The sequence below is a fragment of the Haliotis rufescens genome, unplaced genomic scaffold, assembly GCF_023055435.1.
Source record: "Haliotis rufescens isolate VD_foot unplaced genomic scaffold, xgHalRufe1.0.p SCAF_3, whole genome shotgun sequence".
NCBI classification, from domain to species: domain Eukaryota; kingdom Metazoa; phylum Mollusca; class Gastropoda; order Lepetellida; family Haliotidae; genus Haliotis; species Haliotis rufescens.
This window is the reverse complement of record NW_025964001.1, coordinates 10,289,592-10,315,671: the sequence shown is the minus strand read 5'-3', so window position 1 is coordinate 10,315,671 and position 26,080 is coordinate 10,289,592. Positions and strand designations below refer to the sequence as shown.

Sequence of the window (26,080 nt, the reverse complement as noted above, 5' to 3'; positions counted from 1 at the left end):
GCTTTTAGCAATATTCCAGCAATATTACGGCAGGGGACACCAGAAATTGGCTTCACACATTGTACCCATGTCGGGAATCGAACCGGGTCTTCGGCGTGACGAGCGAACGCTTTAACCACTAGGCTACCAGACCGCCCCCTAAGTCACAGAGTCTGACTCCCTGATCTAATATAGTCCATTCTCATGACAAGCAATAGAGAGCTGGAGGCAAAACCCGGGTTCCCACAGTGTTTGTACCTGTGTCCTGTCTTACCATATCTATAAGGGCAGGAGTCAGCAGCTTCCTTGTCTTTAGACTGTCTCATCAGACAGTTGATGCGGCGGCGGTCAGCCAGGCTTAAACTGTTACTTAAGGGGACAGCACCATCTCGACCAAGTTTCTGAAACACAAAAAATACAGTGACATTTTAACTAAAATTTTATGTTCAACTTTGTTCATACATTCGGTTGTCTAACGTGCCACAATTCGCTGTGCAGCGTTGCATCCCTAGGGCATGAGATACCTATGATCTGTGTTCAAATCCCAGTTTGCCCTGATCATGTTTCAAAGTTTGTCAGGTCCATACCCATGCTCGTGGGTTTCACCAAAGTGGTAAACATCTGAGACCTGCATCACTTTGGGCTTTCCGCCCACACCAAGCTGACAAGGATATAACTGGAATACTTTCAAAGTAGCATTAAACCTAACTCACTCACTCACTTACATATATTATATTCTGATAAGTTCCTGTCTCTAATGAAAGTTTACTTGTACACACAAAACTATGATGACACAATATAATACAATGAAGTATCAACATTCCCTTAGTTTCACTTGAGAAAGTCTGGCCCACTTTCCCTTAGTTTCACTTGAGAAAGTCTGGCCCACTTTCCCTTAGTTTCACTTGAGAAAGTCTGGCCCACTTTCCCTTAGTTTCACTTGAGAAAGTCTGGCCCACTTCACCTTGTTCATGTCTGCATCTAAGACTCACATGAGACAGTCATGAACATTTCATATCAGATTGTTACTCTAACACCTCTCTGCAAGAAGATCTGACAACCACTCCATAGGAAGTTATATCAGTTGACTAACTTTGACTGCCCAATCTCAATAAAGGATCAGTGGGTTCTTGGGCTAATCATCTTTCCAAAATTATGTGGCTGCATTTTTGTACCATCTTGATTTGGAAAATTTGATTTAAAACAACGGTCCCACACAGTACACAAATATTCTTTCATGGTACTCCCTTCTGGGTGCAGTTGCTATAACTTTAAAAACAGGATAGGGTGTATAAAATATCCACAACAACTACATGACATGGTCTATATTATTTACATTGAGAGCTGAGCATTTAAGTTCATTTTCGTAATACAGACATCAGATATGCTGCTGTTAACGCTTCACTTACTCGTACCCGAGAATTTAGAAGCCTTGACACTGATTGGCTGATGTTATGGAGGGTTTGTCTTATCTTCATCCCTATCATAAATCCATGGACCTCATAAAAATAAAATGAAGGAAGCTAACCTGGTACATGTCTGCATCAGGGAATCCCTCCTCTAGGACCCGAGCCATCTCTGTAGCTCCTCCAGCTATATCAGGGTCCCACATCCAGAACAAGTACTCCAGCAGCTTCTTGTGTGTGGGGTTCCTGCAACAGTGCACAGACTATGGTAATATCTAGGATTCCAGACTAAACACCCATGGCCTGGAAATTGGGGGCAAAAAATCATTATATTATTTAAAATAAGAATTTAGGGAGTCATAGAATTCCTAAATGCAGAGATATTTCAACAGTGTATTTTAACACTGCATTCAATGTATAAATGTAAAACTTTTACAAACCTGTAGAGGTTATGAATTCTCTGATGAAATCCTCCTTGGGGCACTTATTGCATTTTCCTGGCTCAAGAAAATCTACATGACATAGTTGTAACCATTTTCCTTAATAAAAATTGTTACCACACAAAAAACTTTGTTTTTGTATGATATACGTCCACCCTTATGGTGCCTCACCCTCCACGGCGCGTCACGCCAAGGGAAGCAACTCTCACCCAAATCACTTTCCATATGTCTAATGCTGACGGAATGTGGGGAGGCGGGTGGCCGTGCCCCAAGGAGGATTTCATCAGAGAATTCATAACCTCTACAGGTTTGTAAAATTCTCTTTCAGATTAAATCCTCCTTGGGGCACTTATTGCATCAAGATAGACTCCTAAAGATAATCTAGGAAGTGGCATCCGTCAGCAACAAGCGTGCATAAAATACATCGTATTTTGATTATTTCAATGAATAAACAAGAGTTCAATAAATGGAACCAACCTTATCGTGAGGCACCACCGTCGAAAGGCGGGGGCTGGAGACAGGGCGTTATCGACCATACACAATGAAAAGAGCCATTCTTTGTGGCTCATCATATCGAGAACTCGAGACACACACACCCCCCACCCCACCCACTTTTTTGAACAAGTGATATTGGGGGCACAGATCACGAGAGACTATAAACCCGCACAGAGCTAGGCCAGAGGGTCCCCGTAATCGAAGGAGTGCATGTGCAATTACGATGATTATCGACTAGTAATGGCTGGTATTGTATCGACCGTAGAAGATAAAATCCGGACCGTTACTGAGCAGTGTTATAACCGGTCCGGGCGGTCTAAAATCTCGAAGGCTCAATCGGCTAGAGATGTAGTACTTTGCCCAGTTCGGAGAACTGACTGACCAAACCGAGCACGCTCGCTTGAGTGTTTGTCGAGTTGGTAATGTTTGATGAACGTGCTCGGCTGGCTCCAAATAGCCGCGGAGCAGATCTCCTCAATGGGCAGAGCCGCAGCATACGCTTGTGTCGTAGCCACTGCTCTAACCGAATGAGCCTTCAACTTGGTAGGGGGGTCCCTGCCTTGAAGCGTGTACGCCGTACATATAGTAGAGACTATCCACCGCGAGATAGTTTGTTTGCTCGCAGGTGAGCCAGCCTTCCTACCGCCATAACAGCAAAATAGTTGATTATCCTTACGGATACCCTTAGTTCTGCTGATATAGGACTTAAGGGTCCTGCGGACATCCAATACATGAGCATGTCTTGTAGTGGTCCCCGACGAGGAAGGCTGTGAAAGAGCAGGTAGCTCAATAGGAGCCGTCACGTGGAAGGCGTGTGCGACCTTAGGACGGTAAGAGTCCGGCAGGCGAATACTGACCCTGTCCCGGTGAAAGACAGTTAGTTCGGGATCGGCTGACATTGCGTGAATGTCGCCTACCCGTCTGCCGGACGTTACCGCCACAAGGAACGCCGTCTTCCAGCTCAACAGCTGAAGAGAGAGAGACGACAGATCCCGAAAGGAAGGACCGGACAGCCAATCAAGAACGATTGACAATTCCCAAGGGGGACTGATCCGCCGGACAGGCGGTCGGATCCTGTCCACACCTGCTAAAAAACGCTGCACTAATGGGTGCGCACCCAAAAGTGCCCCGTCGACGGGGACGTGAAAGGCAGCGATAGCTGTAGAGTACCCCCGGACTGTCGATGCGGCCAGGCCGACATCTAGTCGCGACTGGAGGAACTCAAGTACGGCTACGAGATCTGCAGAAAAGGGATCTGCAATCCTTCTATCGACACACCAGCGCGCATAGCAGGCCCATCTATCCTCGTACTGAACGTTTGTCGAATCCCTCCGCGAAGCCAGTATTGTGTCTGCAACTCGTGCAGGAATACCGCTCTCCTGGAGGCGATTCCGGACAGTGGCCAAGCCACCCACTGAATCCTGGGATTCGGGTGGAGGGCCTCGTTCTGGGATAGGAGGTCCGGTCGTAAAGGTAATAGAACAGGAGGCTGAGCCAGAAACCTGAGTATGACTGGAAACCAACTCTGCGCCGACCAAAGGGGTGCCAGGAGCACAAGTAGTCGCGCAGGCTGAGTGGCTAGCTGAGACAGGACCTTGGAAATCAGAGGTACTGGGGGGAATGCCCACAGTATTCTGTCCGTCCAATCTAGCTGGAAGGCGTCCGGTGCCACCGACCTCGGGTCGGGGACTCGGGAGCAGAACGTTGGTGTCTGGTGATTCACCCCAGACGCAAACAGATCCACCTGGAACGACCCGTATAACTGGGAGATAATCCCGAATATCCCCGGGTCGAGCCTCCACTCGTGAGGAGCGAGGATCCGGCGAGACAGAGCGTCCGCACGGACGTTGTCTACCCCCGGGAGATAAACAGGTAGCACCCTGATAACGTGTGAGTCGCACCATAGGAGGAACTGCCACGTCTCTTGGAGAAGCGACGGAGACACCGTTCCCCCCTGCTTCCGGATGTAAGTCATCGCCGTTTGGTTGTCCATCTCTAGACGCACCACTTGGCCACGAAGCAGATCCAGGAAGCGTTGGAACACCAACCTGACCGCTCTCAGTTCTAGCACATTGATATGCAGTTTGATCTCCTGCTGGGACCATAGTCCCGAGGCAGTGTGATCGTTCAGAACGCCTCCCCAGCCGGAGAGTGACGCGTCTGTTTGAACTGTGAGAGACGGCACGGGAGTGTCGAGGGGGAGCCCCCGGGACAGATTCCCGACCTCGGTCCACCACTGAAGGTGTGCATTGAGCCACTGCGGAGTCTCGAGAACAGTCTCGAGATCTTCCGAGTTCACCCAAAGTCGACGGAGCGCTTGTTGAATGGGTCTCATTCTCAAGCGCGCCCGCCAAACCACATCCACTGTCGCCGCCATGTTGCCCAGTAACTGGAGCCATGTACGAGCAGTGTGACTGGCGGACAGAAGGAACTGGGAAGTAACACTTCTGACCTTGGTAATGCGATCTTGTGACAGAGATACAAGTCCGCTCACCGTGTTGAAATTCGCCCCTAGGAAGACTAGATTCTGAGTAGGGCTCAGATCTGACTTCTTGAGATTGACTATCCACCCTAGAGTGATCAGAATATCTATCACTTGTTGTGTAGCTATCTGACTCAGGGATTGCGATAGAGCTCTTAGTAACCAGTCGTCGAGGTACGGATGGCAGAACCGACCTTTTGACCTGGCCACTTGGGCGGGAATCAACATCAGCTTGGTGAACACCCTCGGGGCCGTAGCGATCCCGAATGGTAGAACCCTGAACTGATAACACCTCCCGTCGAAAGAAAACCTGAGGTATTTCTTGAACTCGGGGTGTATGGGTACGTGGAGATAGGCGTCTTTTAGGTCTATTGACGTTAGCCATTCTCCGGTCTCGACAGCTGAGATCACCGAGCGCAGTGTCTCCATCCTGAAGGACGGTACCTCTATAAGTTTGTTCAGCCTTCTCAGATTGAGAATAGGCCTGAACCCTCCGTCTTTTTTGGTGACTAGGAAATATGTCGAGTAGAAGCCCTCGCTTTCCTGTCCCACGGGAACCGGTTCGATCGCAGCCTTCATAAGAAGTGCGTCGACCTCGGCACGGAGGAATTCCGCCCTCTCCAGGGTAGCAGGCACCGGAGTGTGCTTTATCCCGGAGAAGGGGGGCGGATGATGTTTCCACCGAGGCAAATGGCCATCCCTTAGAGTGGACAGGGTCCAGGGATTGGATGTGACTGTCTCCCATTCCTGCAGGAATAGAGCCAGTCGGCCGCCTACGGGGACATCCGGCTTGAGGCAGCAGACCCCGGCTGTCGGCAGTTCGAAAACATGCGACCGTGGGTCCGCCCGGGGCGCTTCGGGCGCTAATGGGAACCCGATGGGTTCCCGGCCCCGCGAAAAGGCTGCTGGCCTCGACCAGCTGCCCTGCCCCGGCCCCTGCCTCTCTTGCTCCTCCCGGCGCCCTTACCTGAAGGAAGCGGCTGCTTCCAAGCAGGTGCAGACTTCTGACCCGGCGCGTCAGCGTAGGAGGAAGCAAGTGGAGAGGTCCGCTTACGCGGTTTAACGCATGGTACCTCCAACAAGGCCTTAGAATCCTTGATGGAGGCATACAACTGTGCGGCCTCTCGGACCACCTGCTGAGCCCCAGGGAAGAGGGTGGCACCCATCTTATAAGGCAAAGCAAGTAGATCCTGGCGTGTGGAAGCCGAGTATTTGGATACCGACATCCACAGCCTGCGCATGCCCATGACTGCGCACATCATCTGCGAGGCACAGCTACGAATAGCGTCCCTCGCAAGATGACTATGTACCTCCGTCAGTTGCGCGGCCAACTCCGAAGAGTCGGCCGGCCCCTCTCCCGCTAACTCCCTCTGTACGGCCGACAGATAAGCGGAGTGTACGGACACCCGGAGCTGCTGACATGCGTTACGATATTGCTCCTCGAAGCAAACGTAAGCAGCCTTCAGCTCCGTACCGCACGCGGGAAAGGGTGGCAACCGCCGGCCCTGCTTGACCTTAGCCAAGTTGGGGGTCGAAGACCCCCCCAGGGTAACGGAGGTCCAGACGCATTCGTCCACCACCGGTACCTCAAAATCACCATCCTCTGCTAACGGGTACCGCTTAATAAGTTCGGGCAGGTCGAACTTCCTGCGGGCACCCGACAACAGAGGGTTGATGACTTCATGCACCAATGAAGACAGAATACGGAGCCGCACCTGGGGCGCCTTGCTCGGAGCAAAAGCGTCCCCCGGAAGGCGGAACTCAGTCGGATCCGACTGGGGCATGGGCGCAGCCACCTGAGGCAGTACCTGGACAATTTTGTCCCGTACATGCCTCAACGAGGAAACGAAGGAAAATATTCCCGAGGTCTCCGAGTCGTCTCCCCCCTCCTCCATCCACTCCTCCTCTCTCGATTCCGAGCCGAAATTAATCGACTCTTCCCCGAGAGAAGAGGCAGACGAAGTCGGAAGGGGACGCCCGAAGGCCTGGGCCTTCGCATCCCCGGGCTGCACCCGGCCCGAAGCCGAGTCCCGGTCCCGAGGTGCCGGGGGTTCAAGGGAACCCACCTGGCTCTGGGCTAGAAATCCGCTAGAGGAAGCCTCGGCCTCGGAAGAGGCGTCTGGCTCCGCTAGGGAGAACTGTGCGTCGGTAGTGAACGGGCCAGTGCCCGCCACCCCTCCGCTGGGGAGCGACCTCGAGCCGGCGCCGAAGCCCGGTCTGAGTTCGTCCCCGAGACCAAGTGGCCTGCCTCGGCCGACGCCGGGCATATCACAAGGTCTCGAAGCCGCGTCCGGCGCCGACAACGGGGAAGGCTCGGTCCGCAACTCCTCTCGGAGCTGAGACTTTACCTCCTCCATCATCGACGCCATCTGCGACCTCAACAAGGCAGAGATGTCTGCCAAAGACGGTGCAGGAGAGGGTGCAGTGATTGTGACGGGGACCCTAGAGCCTTCTCCCCCGGCCCCCGGGGAGGGAGCGGAGGAGACAGTCTCAGCTGCCTTTTTACCCTTTCTTACTTTTTTTGAGGGGGGCGGGGCGGTCTTTGCCGACCTAATGTCCACCCCCGCCTTCAATAGACCCTTAAAGTGTAAGAGGTCCACATTTCTCTTTTTTTGCGCCCGTGGTGTAAATGCAACACAGATCGGGCATGACCCATCGTCATGCCCGTCTTCGGCCAAACACTTTATGCAGGTATCATGCCTGTCTTGGGGGGGAATCGAAGCCGAGCACCCCGTACACAGTTTGAAGGTCTGTAAAAAAGACCGTAATTTTTGAGTTTGGCGGGAAGGGTAATAAAGTGTATCAGTGCGATTGAAAGATCGGAAAGATACGTGCATAAATTGTGTAACTAGAAGCAAAGGCGTAATTTAGAATGCGATTGGTAACGCGATACTAATAGCCAATGTCGTAGTATAATTATAACACCAAAGTGGGCGTGTTACGCGCGAAGGTGTAGAAAACCCGTAAAAAAGGTAAGTGTAATTTAAAATAATTAACACACCACCTTGGGTTTATTTAAAGGAAAAGATTGTAGGCTAAAGCCCGATGATATAGATTAAAAAACCGAAGCCGTTTTTGATGGCCCTGGTGTTACATATATCATACGTGGCACTACAAAATGGACGCTACGACGGCCTTATTTCAAAGGTATCGTACACGTGTCACATAATTACAACTTTATAACTTTACAATGCGAGGTATTACGCCTTTGCATGAAAGAAATGTACCATACATACAGTTTGGTCTGCCATGGTTCTTGTACAAACGATAATCTTGTCTTTATATTGTCTTGAAAAAAACAGCACGTCTGTCTTTGTCAGATGACATAAGGAAAGTGATTTGGGTGAGAGTTGCTTCCCTTGGCGTGACGCGCCGTGGAGGGTGAGGCACCATAAGGGTGGACGTATATCATACAAAAACAAAGTTTTTTGTGTGGTAACAATTTTTATTAAGGAAAATGGTTACAACTATGTCATGTAGATTTTCTTGAGCCAGGAAAATGCAATAAGTGCCCCAAGGAGGATTTAATCTGAAAGAGAATGAGCATTAAAGACTATATTGGTCCTGTAACCATGGTTACAAGTGAAACACAACTCACGGCTACAAAAACATATCTTTAGTTATGACTAGCATGAATTAGGAAATTTTCATTTCAATTTGTAAATGTCAACTGACATTTGCTGTTGACATGGGGCTGAAAATCGGCCTTTAGGGCTGTTAGATAAATCCCTACCACATGCCTACAGAGAGCCCATGAAGCTTAACATGCTGACACAACATTTCTATCATTGATGTGTTGATTGTGGGAGGAAAGCCTGAAAAACCACAAGGTCCCACATGGACAGACAAATCAATCTAATTTGAAATTCTAATATTATAAAGAAAATCCATGTTATGCTTATAAAAGTGCAGACAAGGTTGAACTTACTTGCTGAGAGGGTAGAATTCATTATCCTTCTCATCAGTAATGTTGGCCAGTTTTTCATCGAATCTTGCTCTTAGTATCCGATTGCGGACGCGAATGATGCGATGCAGCTTGATACCCATAATGCCCTGTTCTCTGTAGTCGGCTGCACAAAACCTCGACAGCACCAGATCATGACAGGAACTAAACCTGTAATACAATTTGTACAACTAAATTCACAATTATACAACTTAAAGTACACAAACATTTACTGAAACTGAATTCATGAGAGGTTTGTTCAGCTCCAGAAGAATATATTAAGATGTTCATAATCATAAGTTGTATGTTATTCACTCTGAGAACCCACAAGTTCAAATATATCATAAATTAACAGCAAATGCATAAGAAAGACCTTGTTTCAACTCTTTTGTGACCTTTATTTAACATAGAATATATGACAGATTATTGTTTGAACCATTCATAAGTCTAGTTCAAGAACTAACAGTAGCGACCTTGCCCTGCGTGAACAGCGGGTGCTACAGATAGGTTCAACACTCTCTCCAGCTGATGTCATCCTTGTAGGCTTACAATGATTTGTGATTGTAGGTTTTATATATTATTCTTGCCTATGGGCCTTGTTTATTATATCCGAGTGACAATACTCCTGTGTGTTGACATTATGAAATAGACTTACCAGATGTCAGCTGACGACCCCTCTTCAAAGCGGACATTTCCCCCTGTCTCCAGTTCTATCATGAACCTGCTGATCAATGTATCTGACATCCGATGAAGACGACTTTCAGCCTCTTCACAGTAACCCTCAATCCTAAACACATTAATCACAAGCTTAGCAAGACAATGTAAATAGGTTAGGGTTGGGACAGTTATCTCGGGTACTCAGGGTGGGTGGGTACTGAGTAGGACCCAGGTATCTACAGGACTACCCAGACCCGTGGTTAGTCATGTGATATATTGTTTAATAACAATAGTAATAAAATTCCATGATTACACAAGTACAAGTTGCTAATGTTCGCAATTCTTTCTGACTATGCACACATTCCTTTGAATTTATGTTTGATTTAAGACAAAGCTTCAGCCAACTTCAGTGCATGCACGATCAGATCGATTTATACTATATCTAAATACTTTCTGCCAGGCCCTGGTAAAACAATTTCCAACTGAACATTTTGTACCAAACTTGAGACCTTCAGCGGGTACAAAGGTAGGTTAGGGTAATAGGGGGTCGGGTACCTGGGTAGTCATTTTGGACTCATCCAAGCCCCAAAGTGTAAGTACAAGTTTGGCATATTGTATATCGCATAGAAAAATGCTTAATAAGCCATACTTAATGAAGGTTTCTAAGTTTAAAATAAAATTTGTTTCACCATGTGAAAATTTTATATGGATAAATTACTGTGGCCTTGACAAGAGTACGAACCAGGGAACTTACTCTTCACATTTCCTCTCCAGCTTCCTCAGCCTTCTCTTCAGTGCATCATACTTGTCCATGATAGGCTTTCGATGATGGCTGTGATCCACTACTTTCTGAGTTGAACACATGATTATTTCATTTACTTGGCACTGTCTGTTACTGACTACCTAGACATTGTATGAGAAACTATGCCAGTCATGAGACATATATCAGTCACCAGAGAACAAGGTAGCTTCTCATTGTTGATGCATTGCACTCCTACTATTGATTACAGCCACCCCAGGGTATCACTAACTTAACCCTACAACCATTCCTTTCCTACTAATCTGTGAAAGAATTCAACACTTTAATCCAAATAGAATGACATATAAGTATCCACATCATACAACGTTTAGGACAATGATGCCTTATGAGTGGTCCCAATTAAACATGAAAGTCAAGGGGCGTAATCACTGTCATAACCTTACTATTAAATAGTCATGGTTTTAGGGTCCCTTGTTTCACACAATAGCAGTAAACCTCAAGGGCCTCAATGTTTTCTTTTCCCACTTACTGACCAGGATTTTTCACAAAGAAATCTGTTATCCAAGAAAAAGCAATCTGTCCCCTATGTCCTTACCTTCGATTCCTTTGCATCTTTCTCACTCTCGGTGTCGCTGGTGCACATGTTGAGGTCCTCCCCTGCCTGCTGCAGTTCCTGCACCTCCCGCTCCAGCTGCACACACAACACACCATTACACACCCAGTAGCTGTACTAGGGAGCGAGCATGGATTAACACTGTTTCGAATCATATTTCACTTACATTGTTGCTTAATGCAGGAGGAAGTTTATTACCAGAACCGCTTTAGTGAAACCCTCGAACACAGGTATTGTGCTGATAAACCAAGAATTACACTGAGGGTACACAATCCATGAGCAACAGACTTTCACATGGCTAAGGGATGAACTCTGTCACATTATCTACCGATCAAGGCCTCATTCAACCAAAAACCATAAGGTTATGACTGGCAGATGATATTGAATGTGAATTACTATAGTCGAAGCACAAAGGCTTATAACTTTTTATCACTTAGTTTAATGATTTTGTTCTCTAAAAAAACATAGGGTCAGTGGTCGAAATAAAAATAAAAAAATAATTGCAGAACAACAGTTTTGTTAAAATCTATAAATAGTATAGTCTGTAGAGTAAACAAATTAACTCCATAGCCAGTTAAACCCATAAAAGCAAAAACATTCCTGAACCAGTTAGCAATGGTAAAACTTTTTACAGACATCATCTGTGTTAAACCATTTACATTACAAGCTTCTATATGCCCCCAACACTACTAGTATTAATTTTGTTTGGCAGACTCAGAGGGAATAAAACTGACAATATTCAACTCTAAGAGTGAATATATCCATGTAACAACGAAGTTAGAAAGGATATCAATGGGCTAGGCAAAACCACATCCATAGCACATGTTGATTTGAAGCAAAGTTCAGAGGTAGCTAACCATGAATGGGTGACCGGTTTCCAGGGTGCATCCAGGGTGCTGTTTTCACTCTTTGTTATGGATATCAGAGATTAGAAGCAAACTGCACCTTGTCATACACATAGTTTACACATAGTTAAATTTATATCAACCATTTTAGACAGTGCTTTTATTTTGATTTTGTAAATGGCTGACCTCCTTCACAGCAAACACTATCTTTCTCATTCTCTGGTAAGGTCCCTCCAACAGATGGCGCTTGTGTGTCTCCAACTTTGAGACGAGAGCTGTCAAATTACGGCGTATGACTTTCAGCCTCATGTTGTAGTACATCTTCTTCTTCGTCACAGTTGTCTGTAATGAGGGCCACAGATACATCAATAACTTCCATGTCGTTTCTTGCAATGTGATTGGCCGATATTGTGTTCATAGACAGCTTGACAACTCAAAATACATTTCAGCCACACTCACACTTAAACCAACATGAGTAAGTTACTTTAAATATAATAGATTAGAAATCATTATGACACAACATATAGCAGCTGAGTCAACCCATAAGCAGAAAAATATTATCTTTTGATTTTTTTCAATCTGGATAATTTCTACATTTTTTCACCCAAACAGCTCTTCAGGTAAATCTATATCAAATTGTGCTTAGCTGAATATATATCTTACCTCATCATCCACCAGGATAGAATAGCTGGAATCTCTTTGAGATAAGATGGTGATTTGCGTTTGACTGTCTGCCTTTTTAAATCATTGCCAACCCCCTTTACCCCGAAAGCCTTTTTTCCCCATTAGATCTTGTTGGTTGACAGATAATATTTTTTACAAAACTTGAAAATGGTGGATGAAAAAAACAAGGAACTAAAAACACTTTCAATTCTTTTGGGTCTTATGTGAAAACATATGGTTGGTAGATATATTAAAGAAACACAATTATTTTATGTGCATGTATTGTTGGTTGTGGAGAGTTATCTTTTGTTGGAACAATTTCTCATTGATTTATGGTTGGTTGGTTTGTTGTTTAACGCCGCACTCAGCAATATTCCAGCTATATGACGACGGTCTGTAAATAATCGAGTCTGGACCAGACAATCCAGTGAGTAATATCATGAGCTTCGATCCACGCACTCGGCATCGATGACATGCATCAACCAAGTCAGCGAGCCTGACCACCCGATCCCGTTAGTTGCCTTTTACGACAAGCATAGTCGCCTTTTACGGCAAGCATGGGTTGCTGAAGACCTATTCTACCCCGGAATCATTGATTTATGATACATTTCATTGCTAAATGGGTGTAATAATAAAAAACTCTTAATTGTGAATTATATTTTTCTTCTACTTTCGTGATATTAACGGTTGTCCGATCCATAAACCAATAAAAAAAAATAATCGCTTCACAATCCCATCAAAAGAAGTCTCACCATGACCAAGACGACAGTTTACAGAAGTCCATGTTATTAAATCTACTACTTATTGAAACTATGAAGCTAACAATCATTTAAATAAATCAATCACTCGGTCTTACTTCTGCAAGATCACTGAGCTGCTTGGCGGTGATGTCGTATGTGTCGAGACGCAGTAGGTTCGGTAGATGATACAACAAGTGTGTGGAGTAGTTACACAGCTGACTCACAGGACTGGCGGAGTACAGAGGATCCTTCAGACTCACACTGTTCAAGTGAGGGAACCGTGCAAGGTTGGTCAAGTCCTACAGTGGCCAAAACATATCATTAAGTGAGTGAGTATAGGTTTATACCGCTTTTAGCAATAATCCAGCAATGTCACAGCTGTGACACCAGAAATGGGCTTCACACACTACCCATGTGGGGAATTGATGAGCGAACGCTTTAAAAACTAGGCTACCCCACTGCCCCTCATTTCATTAAGAGTATGATTAAGCTAGTTAATACTTAAGGCCACAATAAATTAATAGATTTTCATCAAAATTTAAAAAAGGTGATGCAGTATATTTTGTCACTTTTCTAAACAAACTGTTCGAGACATCTGTGTCCATTAACTGACAACAGTTAAGATTCACATGAAGCATGACGCTTGGTAGGACTGTGTACATGGAGGATATTATCATGTAAAGAAGACAACACAAATAGTGATTTTCTTTGTCTTTGGGTACTTTGGGAAAATAAAATGTGAGGCTGGGTGTTTTGAAGTGAGATGGACGGGTGAAATTTTATAATAAATTCATCATGGTCAAATTACAAAAATTGAACATTTTATATTAAATTGTATATTGATATACTTGGCCTATCTAACGCAATGCATTTCTTCCTTCTACTTTGGATCCTGGTGTGGAAATGCTCTAAAACAGTTTCCAGCTTCAAAAAACATTTTGCCCGAACACATCCTAGCATCATCATGGTCACCACCCAAACAAATGGGTCACTCACTGTAATCCCATGCGCCGCAACCCTTAGCGACCTGATCACCTGACATAACCTGCCACATCGTTCTATTTCTCAAATCAGACGGGCTGGTGTAACTGTGATGTGGGAATGGTCAGGTGGGTATATAGCATGTGAGATAGGATAAGTATATACATACACAATTTATTATAAAATTTTCAAATTTTTAAACATATCCTATCTCAAACCATGCATTTATCCCAGAGTTGGACGGTGGGGCGCAGATACCCTAGCCTGTCTTAGACTACAACTGTGTGAAGTTCTGAGGAAGCTGTTGCTGAACAATGCATCTGTTACATGATTGCTACAATGTTTAATGTCATAAAGACAAGAACTTGCAAATGGGAGAGCACTAACAGAAGTGAGAAACTCCTTTGCATTACAAGGACATAAATATTATGATATCGGGTAATACATGTGTCATGTGTCTTCACAAAGGACATCAATTCAAGAACGATCGCGTAGCTTTGAACTATGGCAACAAATTCAGCCACAACTTTTAACCAACCTGGAAGGGGGCTCCAGTCCATCGGTTCTACAAAACAAGCCTCACACTCTATCTCTGACAGACAATAGCTTGGCATCTCTTTTAACGCCTTGTCAAAGCTATCAAACACACCAGGAGTGAATAAAGCATGCTGAGACGCGAAGAAGAACAATCGACAAAACCCAGAAGACAGTCTTCAAACATCTACTGAGACATCACATGCAAAAAGGAAGGGGTGAGAAGGTAGCGGTTTAAGGACATTGTTGAAATGGCCGCACCTTGTGGCGACTTCCATGCTGAAGACCTAAGTCTCTTTAGATGAGTCTTGTTGCCCTCTAAAGTGTGGCAATAATAAACAAAGAAATCAAAATTCCAATATTTATTTCTGTATGTACTAGACATGGTACACGATTCATCCGAAAGTAGGTTCTTCGTATCATCATCTGCGCTGAAGAACTGCAATCAACTGATGTGCAAGGACCAAAAGACTGTACTAGTGAAGGCCTTGGACATCTGTGACTGATATGTCACGTAGATAGTGGGAAGCAAAGACTGTATCAGACTTCCAAAAGCACCCTTCCATAATATCAGACAACATGCAATTACTGTGCAATGCCATCGCAGAGATCTGGTTGGCCCGGCAGCTGATTCTTCACTACAAATTCCTAACGCAGTCCAAGGAAGACTTTCCTGTGACGTTGCCTCTCAAAACTGTTAACATTAAGAGCATGAAGTTCACGTGTCGTGTAGCTGTTACTGGAGCCAGTAGAAAAACCGTCTTGAGGGTGACATGTTAAAAAAAAGTATTTCTGGAGGCTCATTGGCCTCCGAAGTTAGATACGATAAGATGGCTTTAAGGTCCCATGTAGGTGGTTGAAATCAGGACTATTGATCCGCAAGTCTGTAGGAATGAGAGGCTGCAACTCTGCAACCATGGAGACCTTCGAGCATGTTGTAGTGGCAATCATTGAATTAATTTCAGCAAGATAAGTAGCCACTTGTGGAGGTGAAGCAGTGGTCGGAGTCGTGATATCATGTATTTGACAATACCCTTCAAAGGCCTTCCACTTATGATCATAAAAGGCCTTAGGAGAAGTGTGATGGGCTTCGGTGATGGCCATGGCTCCCCTTTTGGAATACCCCTTGGCTACAAGGGACTTTGGTGTTAGCCAAACAAAGTCGGAGGTTGTCCAGCGATAGGTGTAACTGGCAGGAGTAGATGCATTTCGCATCGGTAGCGATGGCACCTTCGATATGTGATGTTGACCAGACGGAGAACCAACTCTTTGGTGGTCAATACTCGAGGTAGAAGGTTTGTTGGGGGACAGGCTTATTCATTGAAACCCTCTTAAGACATGTCTAGAGCGTCATGATCACAAGCCTTTGGATCCAAGATCGGTGAATATAATCTCAGCAACTGTGTGTTGAATCGAGTTGCAAAGAGGTTGATGCCAGGATCTGGAAAATTGTGGGATAAATTCACCATTCCATCAGGTGATGGTTGATCTGGTCAGGACAGAGTGTCCGCTATGCGATTATGGAACCCCAGGATGTGTCAAGGCCAGAACCTGAATGCAAAGGGAATCGATCAGTCGGAACAACTGTATAGCTGTTGACAGAAGGGACGCTGATTTGGTGGAGCCCATCTGTTTATGTACGAGACCATTGCAGTGTTGTCAGACTGGATCATGACCTGCACAGAGAACATCGGACAATTGAGATATTGCCAGAATCACTGCCTTGAATTCCAAGTTGATGTGAAGCTTCTTGTCGTCTACGGACCAAAGCTCTGCAACTTGAAGATCGAGAAGGTGTGCGGTTGAGGCATTGAAAAAACAAGTGGTGGGTCGGAATGAATGCCTTCAAAGAGACTCTGCTGCAAACATTCAATTCCTGAAGCCTCCACTGGAGATGTTGGTGTGATGACAATAGGTGACGGATCTCTGAGGAGCTGTGTGACGAAGGGGTCTTCCAGTATGGTCCAATTCTTGGCAAAGAAAACAAATCTTCTGGCTACTGGGGACTGGTATATGAGTATGACGGGGTAGGGTTAGGGTGGAAGATCCCAGTTGCCCCAAAGCCGTAGTAAGTCACTTGGAGGAGGAGTCGCCTTTGCTGAAGTAAAGGAAACTGTTCTGGGGCTTGAAGTCTTGAATCCCCTTAGGCCTTGACATCCTTGTCTTCTGCGAAAAGAGCCTTTCTTGTTCATGAGTACTTCCCGAAGATTGCGATGTACCGATGTGAATTGAGGACTACGTCGCTGCCGTTGTTCCTCCAAATGCTGTAGCGGAAGTCCTTGGAATTTTCTCATGGATTCGGTTCACATATTAAAATGGAGTGGACCAAGGTAGCTGATAGAGCTGCACCTTAAAGTGGTCTTCCAACTGGGAGGAGTGTAAAATTCCACATCGATGAAATGCTGTGAAGAGTCCCAGACGGTGACATAACAGATCCATAACACCCTGGAACTTGTCATGAATTAGGGCAATGGCCCCTCTGATATAGAGGTTTCATGGCTAAGTGGGGACATCTCCGTCTGTTTCTGGAGAAGCAATAGTGGCTGACATACCGTGTGTTCCACATTCCAACAGGGTAAACTTTGGAGATGTCTCTGAAATCGTGATGTAAGGTGGAGTAGAATTGGTAACCACAAGTCAGTCATTAGATCCTTACAACTTCTTGGAAAAGTTCAGTTAATCCGCAATCCACGGGAGTGTGTCCACAGGGTCGACATACTGTAAATCTGGAAAGATTTGTGCCATGAAATTACTGCAAGTAGCTACTAATAGCCTTAACTGCGTCTTGAAAGTATTGCGACACCCTGGTAAGATTACCAAATATAAAAGCTACTTTTGCAGGTGTTATATTTGATAAGTAGGAAGCTGCATGATGAAACAGTAACTCATTGTCAGTCAGTGATTTTAAACTATAGATACATGTGTTGTTGTAGTTGACGAAGGAGGTTGGAGTAGCGTGTTTATCTAACAGAATAGACTGGCTGGCGTATTTCTGGATTACTCAGTGTCATGTCAACAACTTGACGAGATGTGGCAAGTTAATGAACTTAGATGAAGTAGACTTTTGATGCAAAGTGACAAATTGTAATTAGGGAAACACAGGATGTGAGAGATTATTTATTCATGTACTGGCTGGTTTGACACCATCTGCACACCGTGTGAAGATCCGAATGATGCTATGGATCTGAATCTATAGATCGAGACCTGGCTTCCTGTTGATGTTGATCCGAATGACGATGTCGAACCAAAGGTTCTGATTGACCTTGCGTCTTAGTAGTATGTCAACCCGAAGGTCAATCCAATGGGTTGATTGAGAGTCCTCCTCAGTTGATCCAACTCTCAACTATTCTTCTTCTGTTGTGATCGATCAGGATCCTAAGAACGATGTCGATCCAAACGTTGATGTTGATCCTTATTACAAGTGTGCTGCCAACTTTTTCTTCCTTGTGGTGAAGGCGACGAGGGGCTCGAAACAACAATCCCAGAATTTGGTGACTGTCCCTGAGAAGTCTGGGGTGAGAGATTATCCCATGGTTGGGGTGTGCAATCTTGACTATAACAGGATCATCCTGGTGAGGAGGGGGGATGAAAGGCAACTCTCAGCTGAGGGACGTGGCATGGTGGGTGGTTTGTATGTAATTATCGTCGAATTCTGTAGGGGAGGTTTATTCTTTGTGACGATCAGCCGTAGTAGTTTCAACAATTGCTTAGGTGTTGTCAGGTGCACGGGGACGGGGCATGGTCGTAGATTTGGCGGGAATATCCGTGTGCAGAATGCTATCTGACACTGCGTCATTTCGAATGCTAGCGATGAGATTGGATGATCGAAATCTTGTAGTAGATAGTCGGCTGGGTAACACAGCTTCTTCATTGCCAAAGGTTCAGCATCTTTGGAACTGGATTTTGATCGCCGGTCTACTGAGCGATTTGACACTTGCAAATGTAATTCTTGAAATCTTCCTCAGGGAGATGAGAGCAATATGAAGATCAGTTGGTAGGTTTGCACTTATGTCAGGTGATCAGGTCGTTTGGGGTCTCGGTACATGGCATTACCGTGCATGATCCATTTGGTTTGGTGGTGACCATGGTGATGCTAGGATGAGTTCGGGCGAAATGTTTTTTAGGCTGGAAACTTTGTTTTACAGCATTTCCACAACAGGATCAAAAGTAGACGAAAGAAATGCATAGTTTGAGATAGGATAAGTTTAAGAAATTATAGTTTCATTAGTTCATGGACACAAGTATTGCCTTTAATGGGATTATGTTATCAAAATGTACTGCAGTATTTCATCCCAACTAACAAGAATGGAATACAAAATGCATAATAATCCTAATTTACGAGTGTTTGTTAATGCTGCAGTAAATCAGAGTTGCAAGAAAAACATTTTACCTTAAGTGATGACACTTTGGTGCCAGACAAGTTGAGATCTTCTAATCTGATATTGGCATCAAGTGATCTTCCTGAAAGTAACAACATCCAACATAATCCAGGAATTTGGTTCTGTGGCAATGAGACTGACATTTAACAGATAATTAATATCAACATAAACAGTCAAAACTACGTAACAGCAGAAAAACAGCTTGCATCATTCGTATCCTTCTAAGTGCAGGTCTGAGAGCCAAAAATTGGTTACAACTCTCCAGTGAAAAATTTTACCTATTTTTTCTATCTTGTTTTCAGCCAAATTCAGCTCCCTCAGTTTGATGAGTGTAGACATATTCTGGAAACCGATAAAGCATTAAAAGGTTAACGAGGCAAAAAAGTACCAGGTAACTTGTGGAACTCCATGATACATTGAATGGACATTGTTAGGAGGATGCTTATTTAAAAAAGCAAGCCTTAAAAGAATTCATGTCATTGCAGAGAAAACTATTTGACATTACTGTTATTTCATCTAATATCTATGTAGATGCAGGTCATCTAGGCATCCTCTGAACCCACATACGGGTGTCTAAGTGAGATGGTTACCTCAATGTTTGTAATGTTGTTGTCATTGAGCCACAGTACTTCCAACTGTGACAGCTGAGAGACATTTTCTATCAGGGAGATCTGGTTCCCATACAAGAACAGTTTCTTCAGTTGTTTGCATACTTCCACATTTTCAATTTTCTGTGAAAATAAAATTATGCTTGTATATATTACACATCATATCTATACTCTATCAGCACTACAACCTTAATTAATGTTCTCTAAGGGTAATGATAATTTGATTTGGGTGGTGGTGGTGGTGGTGGGATTGGTCTTAGGACTGTATCATATTATGCTGAGTCCTCACCCATAATATATAACATCCTCTCCTGTCCTATAACATCATAGTGAGTGAGTGAGTATGGTTTTACACCGCTTTTAGCTATATTCCAGCAATATTACGGCGGGGGACACCAGAAATGGGCTTTACATATGTACCCAATCAAATCCAAGTCTTTGGCATGACGAGTGAACGCTTTAACCACTTGGCTACCGGACCACCCCCTAAAACCCCATAACCTTAATTAATGTTCTCAAGGGAAATGGTCCTTTATTATTGGTGGTGGTGGGTGGTGGTGGTGATGGGATTGATGTTAGAGCTGTATCATATTTTGCTGAACCCTCATCCTCCAACCCCCAAGTATATTTGTGATAAATTTTGGCAACCCCTCCTCTTTCATTGTCATTTTTTCATAACACCTCCTCAATCTAAATAACAAAACATATATAACCACATTGTCAAGTTATCCACAAATACAATTATTTATAAAATCACAGCATTCTTTGTGTAAAATACAAAACTCCAACCTTGATCTGACATTCACACAGCCACAGTTCCTGTAGTTTAGTGAGAGCTGATAATCCATTTATCTTGGTGATAGTCTGACCCACAATTGTCAGGGTGTGCAGATTCGGGAAGTTTTGTAACCCAACAATTTTAGGGTAGCCAGAGAAAAACATTTCAATAATGTAAGCATTTTCTCCTTCACCACTTGATAACTTGCTGTAGTTGAGGCCATTGCAAGCACACTGAAAAGAAAACAACAAATATCACCCTCAGTTTTCACTCAGTTACATGAATTGGGGAAAAAATCAAACACATATTGCAGAATAATGGGTTTTTTTAGGATAAAAGTATCATTTATACTTATCCTGACTCACACTTAATGCTTATCTCTTCTCATTCACGAAAGGTAGCAGAAACTACTTGTGCTGTGTTCCCCAGGAACAGAAAAACATCTCACCCAATCTCACAGTTGGTGGTGGATCTCACCTCGCTGTGTGATTCTGTCACAATCCTTTTTTTAATAAAACCCTGGGAATGTGGTCAGACATCCAGTACGCTCTTCTGTATGTCTGTACAGCGGTACCACCGCAGTTTTGGAGAAAAAGGAACAAATCAAAGGATATTGTGGGCTTGATAAAAGCATGCGCAGAGGAGCATTCTAGCTTGCTTCATAATGATTATAGTGTTAAGAGAAGGATGTAATCTTGACACAATCGTTATCACTCATGTGCTGAAATACATAGTAATACAGGGGAACATGGACTCTCGGGTCAGTGGTTATGGGAAGTAACCTGACATATTGAGGATTGTGGGTAAATGTAGCCTATCTTCTGGTGGGTATCTTCCCCTCTCTTTGCTCCATCCTAGGCCACTTCAATCTCATTCTAGGCCAGTTCTTTCCCTCCTTGTATTGAGGTTGGAAAAGTTCAGTCTAGGCCAGATCTTCCCCTCTCTTGGCTCCAACCTTGGCCAGTTCTATGGCTCATCCTTGGCCAGTTCTTATCCACTGTGGTCATACCTCCCCTGGACTTCAGAGTGCGTCGTGGGCCAGTTTGCGGTCTTCTATGATGGAGATGTTGGAGAAGCACTTGGGGTTCAATGACGCAATGTCCCCATGGAGGCGGTGGGGGACATTCTGTGAGTGCCAGTCTCTGCTATGTTGAAACGCTCAGGGAATAGCTTGTCCTTCAGACAACAGAAGGCGGTAAAGGTTTCATCCACTTTCTTGGTAACATCGGTCATGATAGGCTTCGGTGGAAGCGTAATGGCGGCAGAGGCCGTGTTGGAAATTATAAATCCCAAGGGTGGTCATCAAAAGGAGTGATTGCATTGTAAGTTGAGCTGACCCGAAATCCAATGGAGGACAGTAGTCGGATCAACAGTGTGGAGACTGCCCAGAGAGGAAAATTGTGAGGCTTGACTGGCAGTAGTGGCATATAGCTGCATTGCTGGAACATTAATGTGAACAGCAACCGACATACTAGGAGGAGCGGCTAGAGTAGAGGACAAACTAGAAGCGTCCATTGGATGTAAATTTGGCTGACCAGTGCACTGAAGAAAGACCAATGTAATGGCCTGTAGTAATGACAAAGTCCAAAGTCGCAAGCGCTGGCTGATCCCGATGATCCCATGAGGTTAGTAAAGGTAAAGTAGACGGCAGATTCTTACTGGCAGGAGCCTCGATGGGTTGGGGTCACAGCGCAGGAACAGGCAACGGAGACAACGATCAACTGCAAGACTCGATCTGTATGGGTAGCACCAGGGGATGCAGCTTTTGGGAGAGATAAGAATGTCAATGCCGATCTAACTGTAGATGTTGATACGGATGTCACTCCCGTGGTAGCGAATAACGGTAGAACTCTGATCTGTTATCCGGGTATGGTTGGTATTGAAGTCGATTCCCATAAGGGCCCAGTGATGATATCGATACAAGAAGGAAGGGTAACGATCCTGACTGTGATCCCTCTAAGTGCTGTAGTAACTGGGAGACTGGGGAGGGTGGGAATCAGAGGATCTAGGTTAATCCTGATGGCTAGGGTGATCTGTAGGACTGGAATGACGGGGAGGTCGACAGCGAAGTATCCATCCCTGCTGGGGATGAAAGTACCGGAGATGGCGGATGGGAGACTGTAGCCTGAGAGGGGATGACTTCCACGAGCTGGGCTCCATCATCCTGCAGGGGAGAGGGGGATGATAGGCGACTATCAGCTGAAGGCCAGGAAGCACCGGGAAGGTTGGATGCCGTAATCGTCATTGTAACCGGGGTAGCACTGACTTTAGCCAGTATGGTATGTTTGTCAGACGTAGGTTGTAGAGACTTCGAGGAGAGTACTTGTTGACGACTTGGTTTTGGCAGGAAAATCTTTGGGAAGAAGCCTCGTTAGAAAACATGTTGTCTTCTATCGAAAGTAATGTAATTGTCATGACTGAAGATGGGACAGTCGGTTTCTTTGTGACATGCTTAGGCTTCATGGAAGAGGACCATCCATGTTCTGTATCCCGTGGATTTGATTGGCCATCTAAGGACTTTTACGCAAATAGTTGGTGAAGGCTTCCTCTGACAGATGAGCACATCAGGAACATCAGAGACCAGGCTTGCAAACTCCACGACAATCGCAACAAAGTTCATGTTGGTGAAAATAAGCAGCGACACGTATTACAAGTCTGGCTTTTAGTCTCATCACTGCCCATGGTCATAGATGTTCGATAATGTATATGAGAGGAAACTCGAGCAGAAAATAATTAAAATCAATTCTCTACTACTCAAACATGTCTCCACATGAAAGGGAGAATGATGTGGCATTGGGTATTGGGTGATCAAACCGCTTAGGTCAGATCTCATGGGATTACAGTGCATGACCCATTTGCTTGGGTGGTGACTATGGTGACACGAGGGGTGTTCGTGTGAAATGTTTTTTGAAGCTGTAAATTTTGTCTTAGGATGTTTCCACACCTGGATCGAATGAACTTTGAAGAAATGCATAGTGTGAGATAGGATAAGTTTACAAATTTGTACATTGTAGATCACACCCAGAGCAGGAGAAATATAAATGCTTAAAAAAATCATGAGTGCCCAAACTTAATCAATGCTGGATTCACAAGAAATAATTTGAAGGAATCAATGATTAGGCTTAAAAGAATTGGTTCTCAGGCATTGGCTTTTGAAAATAAAGTGAGGGCTGGCAGTGTTTTGGGGTTTGTTTTTTTGTTGTTCAACATGTTCAAACTAGTATGATACCAAATCAAAAGTTGTATACAATCAAGGGCCTCCTTACATAAAAGTATTCCTTGATGAGTAAAATACTGGAAAACAGTATTTGACTACCGTTGGACAACCAGAGTGTGTATAATACATGCATACAATGAACTTTGATTTCGCACCACGAACACGTTATCGTGAGCACACAACACCAGAAGAATCATGTCAACAAATCTATAATGAAATAAGCAAGTTAGTCCTGTTATTACACTATTTAGCTATAAAAGTGTTTGTGTATCTGGACTTGTGTTTGTAATCCATTTTACAACTTTTATGCAAGTTTTCATTCAATAATGATTACATTAAAATGAAATCGTGTATGAACTGATCTGCAAAACATATCAACTTGCCATGAACTCGCCTTGAAACAAGGTACAAAGTCTTCTGTATTCTTGTCACTGTATTGAAATTTGTTTTCAGTTATGATATTTGCCATGACATTAAGCATTAAACAAATTCACCCATAGATAGGGGAGAAAATGCTGATTGCTATTTCTAACTTATTTTACAAGACAAATACACATGTAATCTTAATATCTGGGAATGAAACATTGTCCGGCATACACATGATACAGTACACAAATACCACTGAATTTGTAAATCATCATGATGATACGAGCAGTGCCTGAGAACCAAGACTATTAATTTTTGTTAGCCTTAAATAAATGATAAACAGTCTATGAGCTTATCAGAATCAAGAGGAATCTTACTATCTCTCTCAGTATCTCCTCCTCAGCACTGTTGGATGTGATGGGTTTTGGTGCCACATACTCTGTCTTGGATACTGACTGAACAGGTCCTCGACTGGACGAAGTTCCTGAGGTGGTTGTTGAGGATGGGGTGTCCAGTGAACTGACCGTTGATCGTGTGGTGCTTGAGGCAGACATCTTGACAGATGCTGGGTCCGATTTTGCCCCTAAATCTGTATCCAAGCTGTCACTCACATCGCTGCTTCATGTGTTTGACCACAAAACATCCGATTGAGGAATATATGTTTAGTTCTGAAACAGAATATAAGTAGAATCATATTGGATTTAAGAAGACATTTATTTGTGGAAATATGTTGATTTTGTAAAGTTCATATATCCTTGTATGGGCCTGTTATGTGTCTTTGGACGCCTTAGAAACAATCATAGTATTCTCGCTAATCATGTGAACAACTGTAAATGTAAAACATCTCTCTCGCTTACAAAAGACAACTTACAATGTCACGACCCTCTTTATTGCACTAAAAACATGGTCGTCAAAAAATGTATAATGTCCATTAACGTATAATCCGACGATACAGAAATCCGACAAAAGGTAAACAAACATGCTGATGCAAATCAACTGTGACTTTCATTGTTTGTGTGGCAATCCTTTGCTCTGAAATGTTTATTAATTACCAACTATATGCGCTTCCAAACTGACTGAAGCGTTATGAAAATGTCACGTTTCAAAGACCAAATTACCCTATGACCACATATCAGAATGCCTTATTTATAAAATATATACACTTCGATAAAGGTCTGTGTATTTTCTACATTTTGAATGCGATTTATGGAAAAAATACCAAAATTAAGTCATGCAAAATAGTAGCAGAATAAATCGCATTCTTTACCTAATGTTTCACTGCAATCCTACACACCCAAGGTCGGAAAATGCGTCTGTTACACTGAGACCATAAAATACCGATTTGCTGCTTTCTTCAGTTATATTTTTAGTTCATTCTAACGTGTTCTATCGTTACCATTGCAAAAGGTTATTACAAAAATTGGGAAATGATTGATATAATCAGATCAAACGATAACAATAAGATGCACATCCAAAAACTCACTGTTCACTTCCGAGGGCCGCCATATTGAAGCCGTGTTTACAATTGTGATTGGACAATTAAGGTCACGTGTCACAGGTCATCGCTGGGGCAACCAGGTCATTGACGGAGAGGGAATTTCAAAAAGCAAGGAGAGAATAAAATACAGGCGGAGTGAGCTTTATTAAATGTCGCATCGGCATGTTTCTGCCATATAGCGGCTATTGTAAGGTGAAAGAGACTATAACATCAAGACTTCCCCCAAATGCATGCAATACTGGATACATCTTATATTGTTTGTAGAATATGGCGTAATGCATAAGTGATAATAGCCAACAGCACCGAAAATGTTTTAATCTGTTGGTAGCAAAATACACAATACATTTCTCTCCTCTAATTGTTTTTTTCCCCTGATGCTGATTTCATATGAGGAATAGAGCTGGCTTGACTTCCTTTTATATAATCTGAACGTATATAATCTATATTGATTTTGTTTTCATTAAAAGTATATTCCACAGTCATGGTGCAGGACTACGGTGTTGGAAAAACACCTTGTCAGGCATCTGACATATATCATATATTCTGTGATAAATATATCCCGAAAACATATTTTAGTATATTTAAACATACATTTTAAATAATGATCATAGGATACATGATCTCAATATACTTTTCATAAGGAAGATGTCATTTATAAATTAACTTAATTAATATCAATACCAAAGAAATAGAGCA

General features: G+C 43.8%; 1 protein-coding gene across 1 annotated transcript in view; it reads right to left on the bottom strand.

The window, feature by feature from the left end:
• The window catches only part of LOC124146679 (leucine-rich repeat-containing protein 9-like), a 46,992-nt gene extending 21,272 nt beyond the window's left edge, over nucleotides 1–25,720 (bottom strand). Inside the window, exons 1-14 of the mRNA XM_046517090.2 lie at nucleotides 25,370–25,720; nucleotides 24,264–24,554; nucleotides 20,315–20,536; nucleotides 19,508–19,648; nucleotides 19,196–19,259; nucleotides 18,929–18,999; nucleotides 13,140–13,322; nucleotides 11,807–11,962; nucleotides 10,758–10,853; nucleotides 10,157–10,251; nucleotides 9,401–9,532; nucleotides 8,731–8,916; nucleotides 1,508–1,631; nucleotides 254–380 (exon numbers count right to left, since the gene is read on the bottom strand). Of these exons, the coding sequence (XP_046373046.2) occupies nucleotides 254–380; nucleotides 1,508–1,631; nucleotides 8,731–8,916; nucleotides 9,401–9,532; nucleotides 10,157–10,251; nucleotides 10,758–10,853; nucleotides 11,807–11,962; nucleotides 13,140–13,322; nucleotides 18,929–18,999; nucleotides 19,196–19,259; nucleotides 19,508–19,648; nucleotides 20,315–20,536; nucleotides 24,264–24,440 (1,774 nt within the window). The 5' untranslated portion in view covers nucleotides 24,441–24,554; nucleotides 25,370–25,720. The remainder of the gene's footprint in view (nucleotides 1–253; nucleotides 381–1,507; nucleotides 1,632–8,730; nucleotides 8,917–9,400; nucleotides 9,533–10,156; nucleotides 10,252–10,757; nucleotides 10,854–11,806; nucleotides 11,963–13,139; nucleotides 13,323–18,928; nucleotides 19,000–19,195; nucleotides 19,260–19,507; nucleotides 19,649–20,314; nucleotides 20,537–24,263; nucleotides 24,555–25,369) is intronic.
• Between the last annotated feature and the right edge of the window lie 360 nt (nucleotides 25,721–26,080).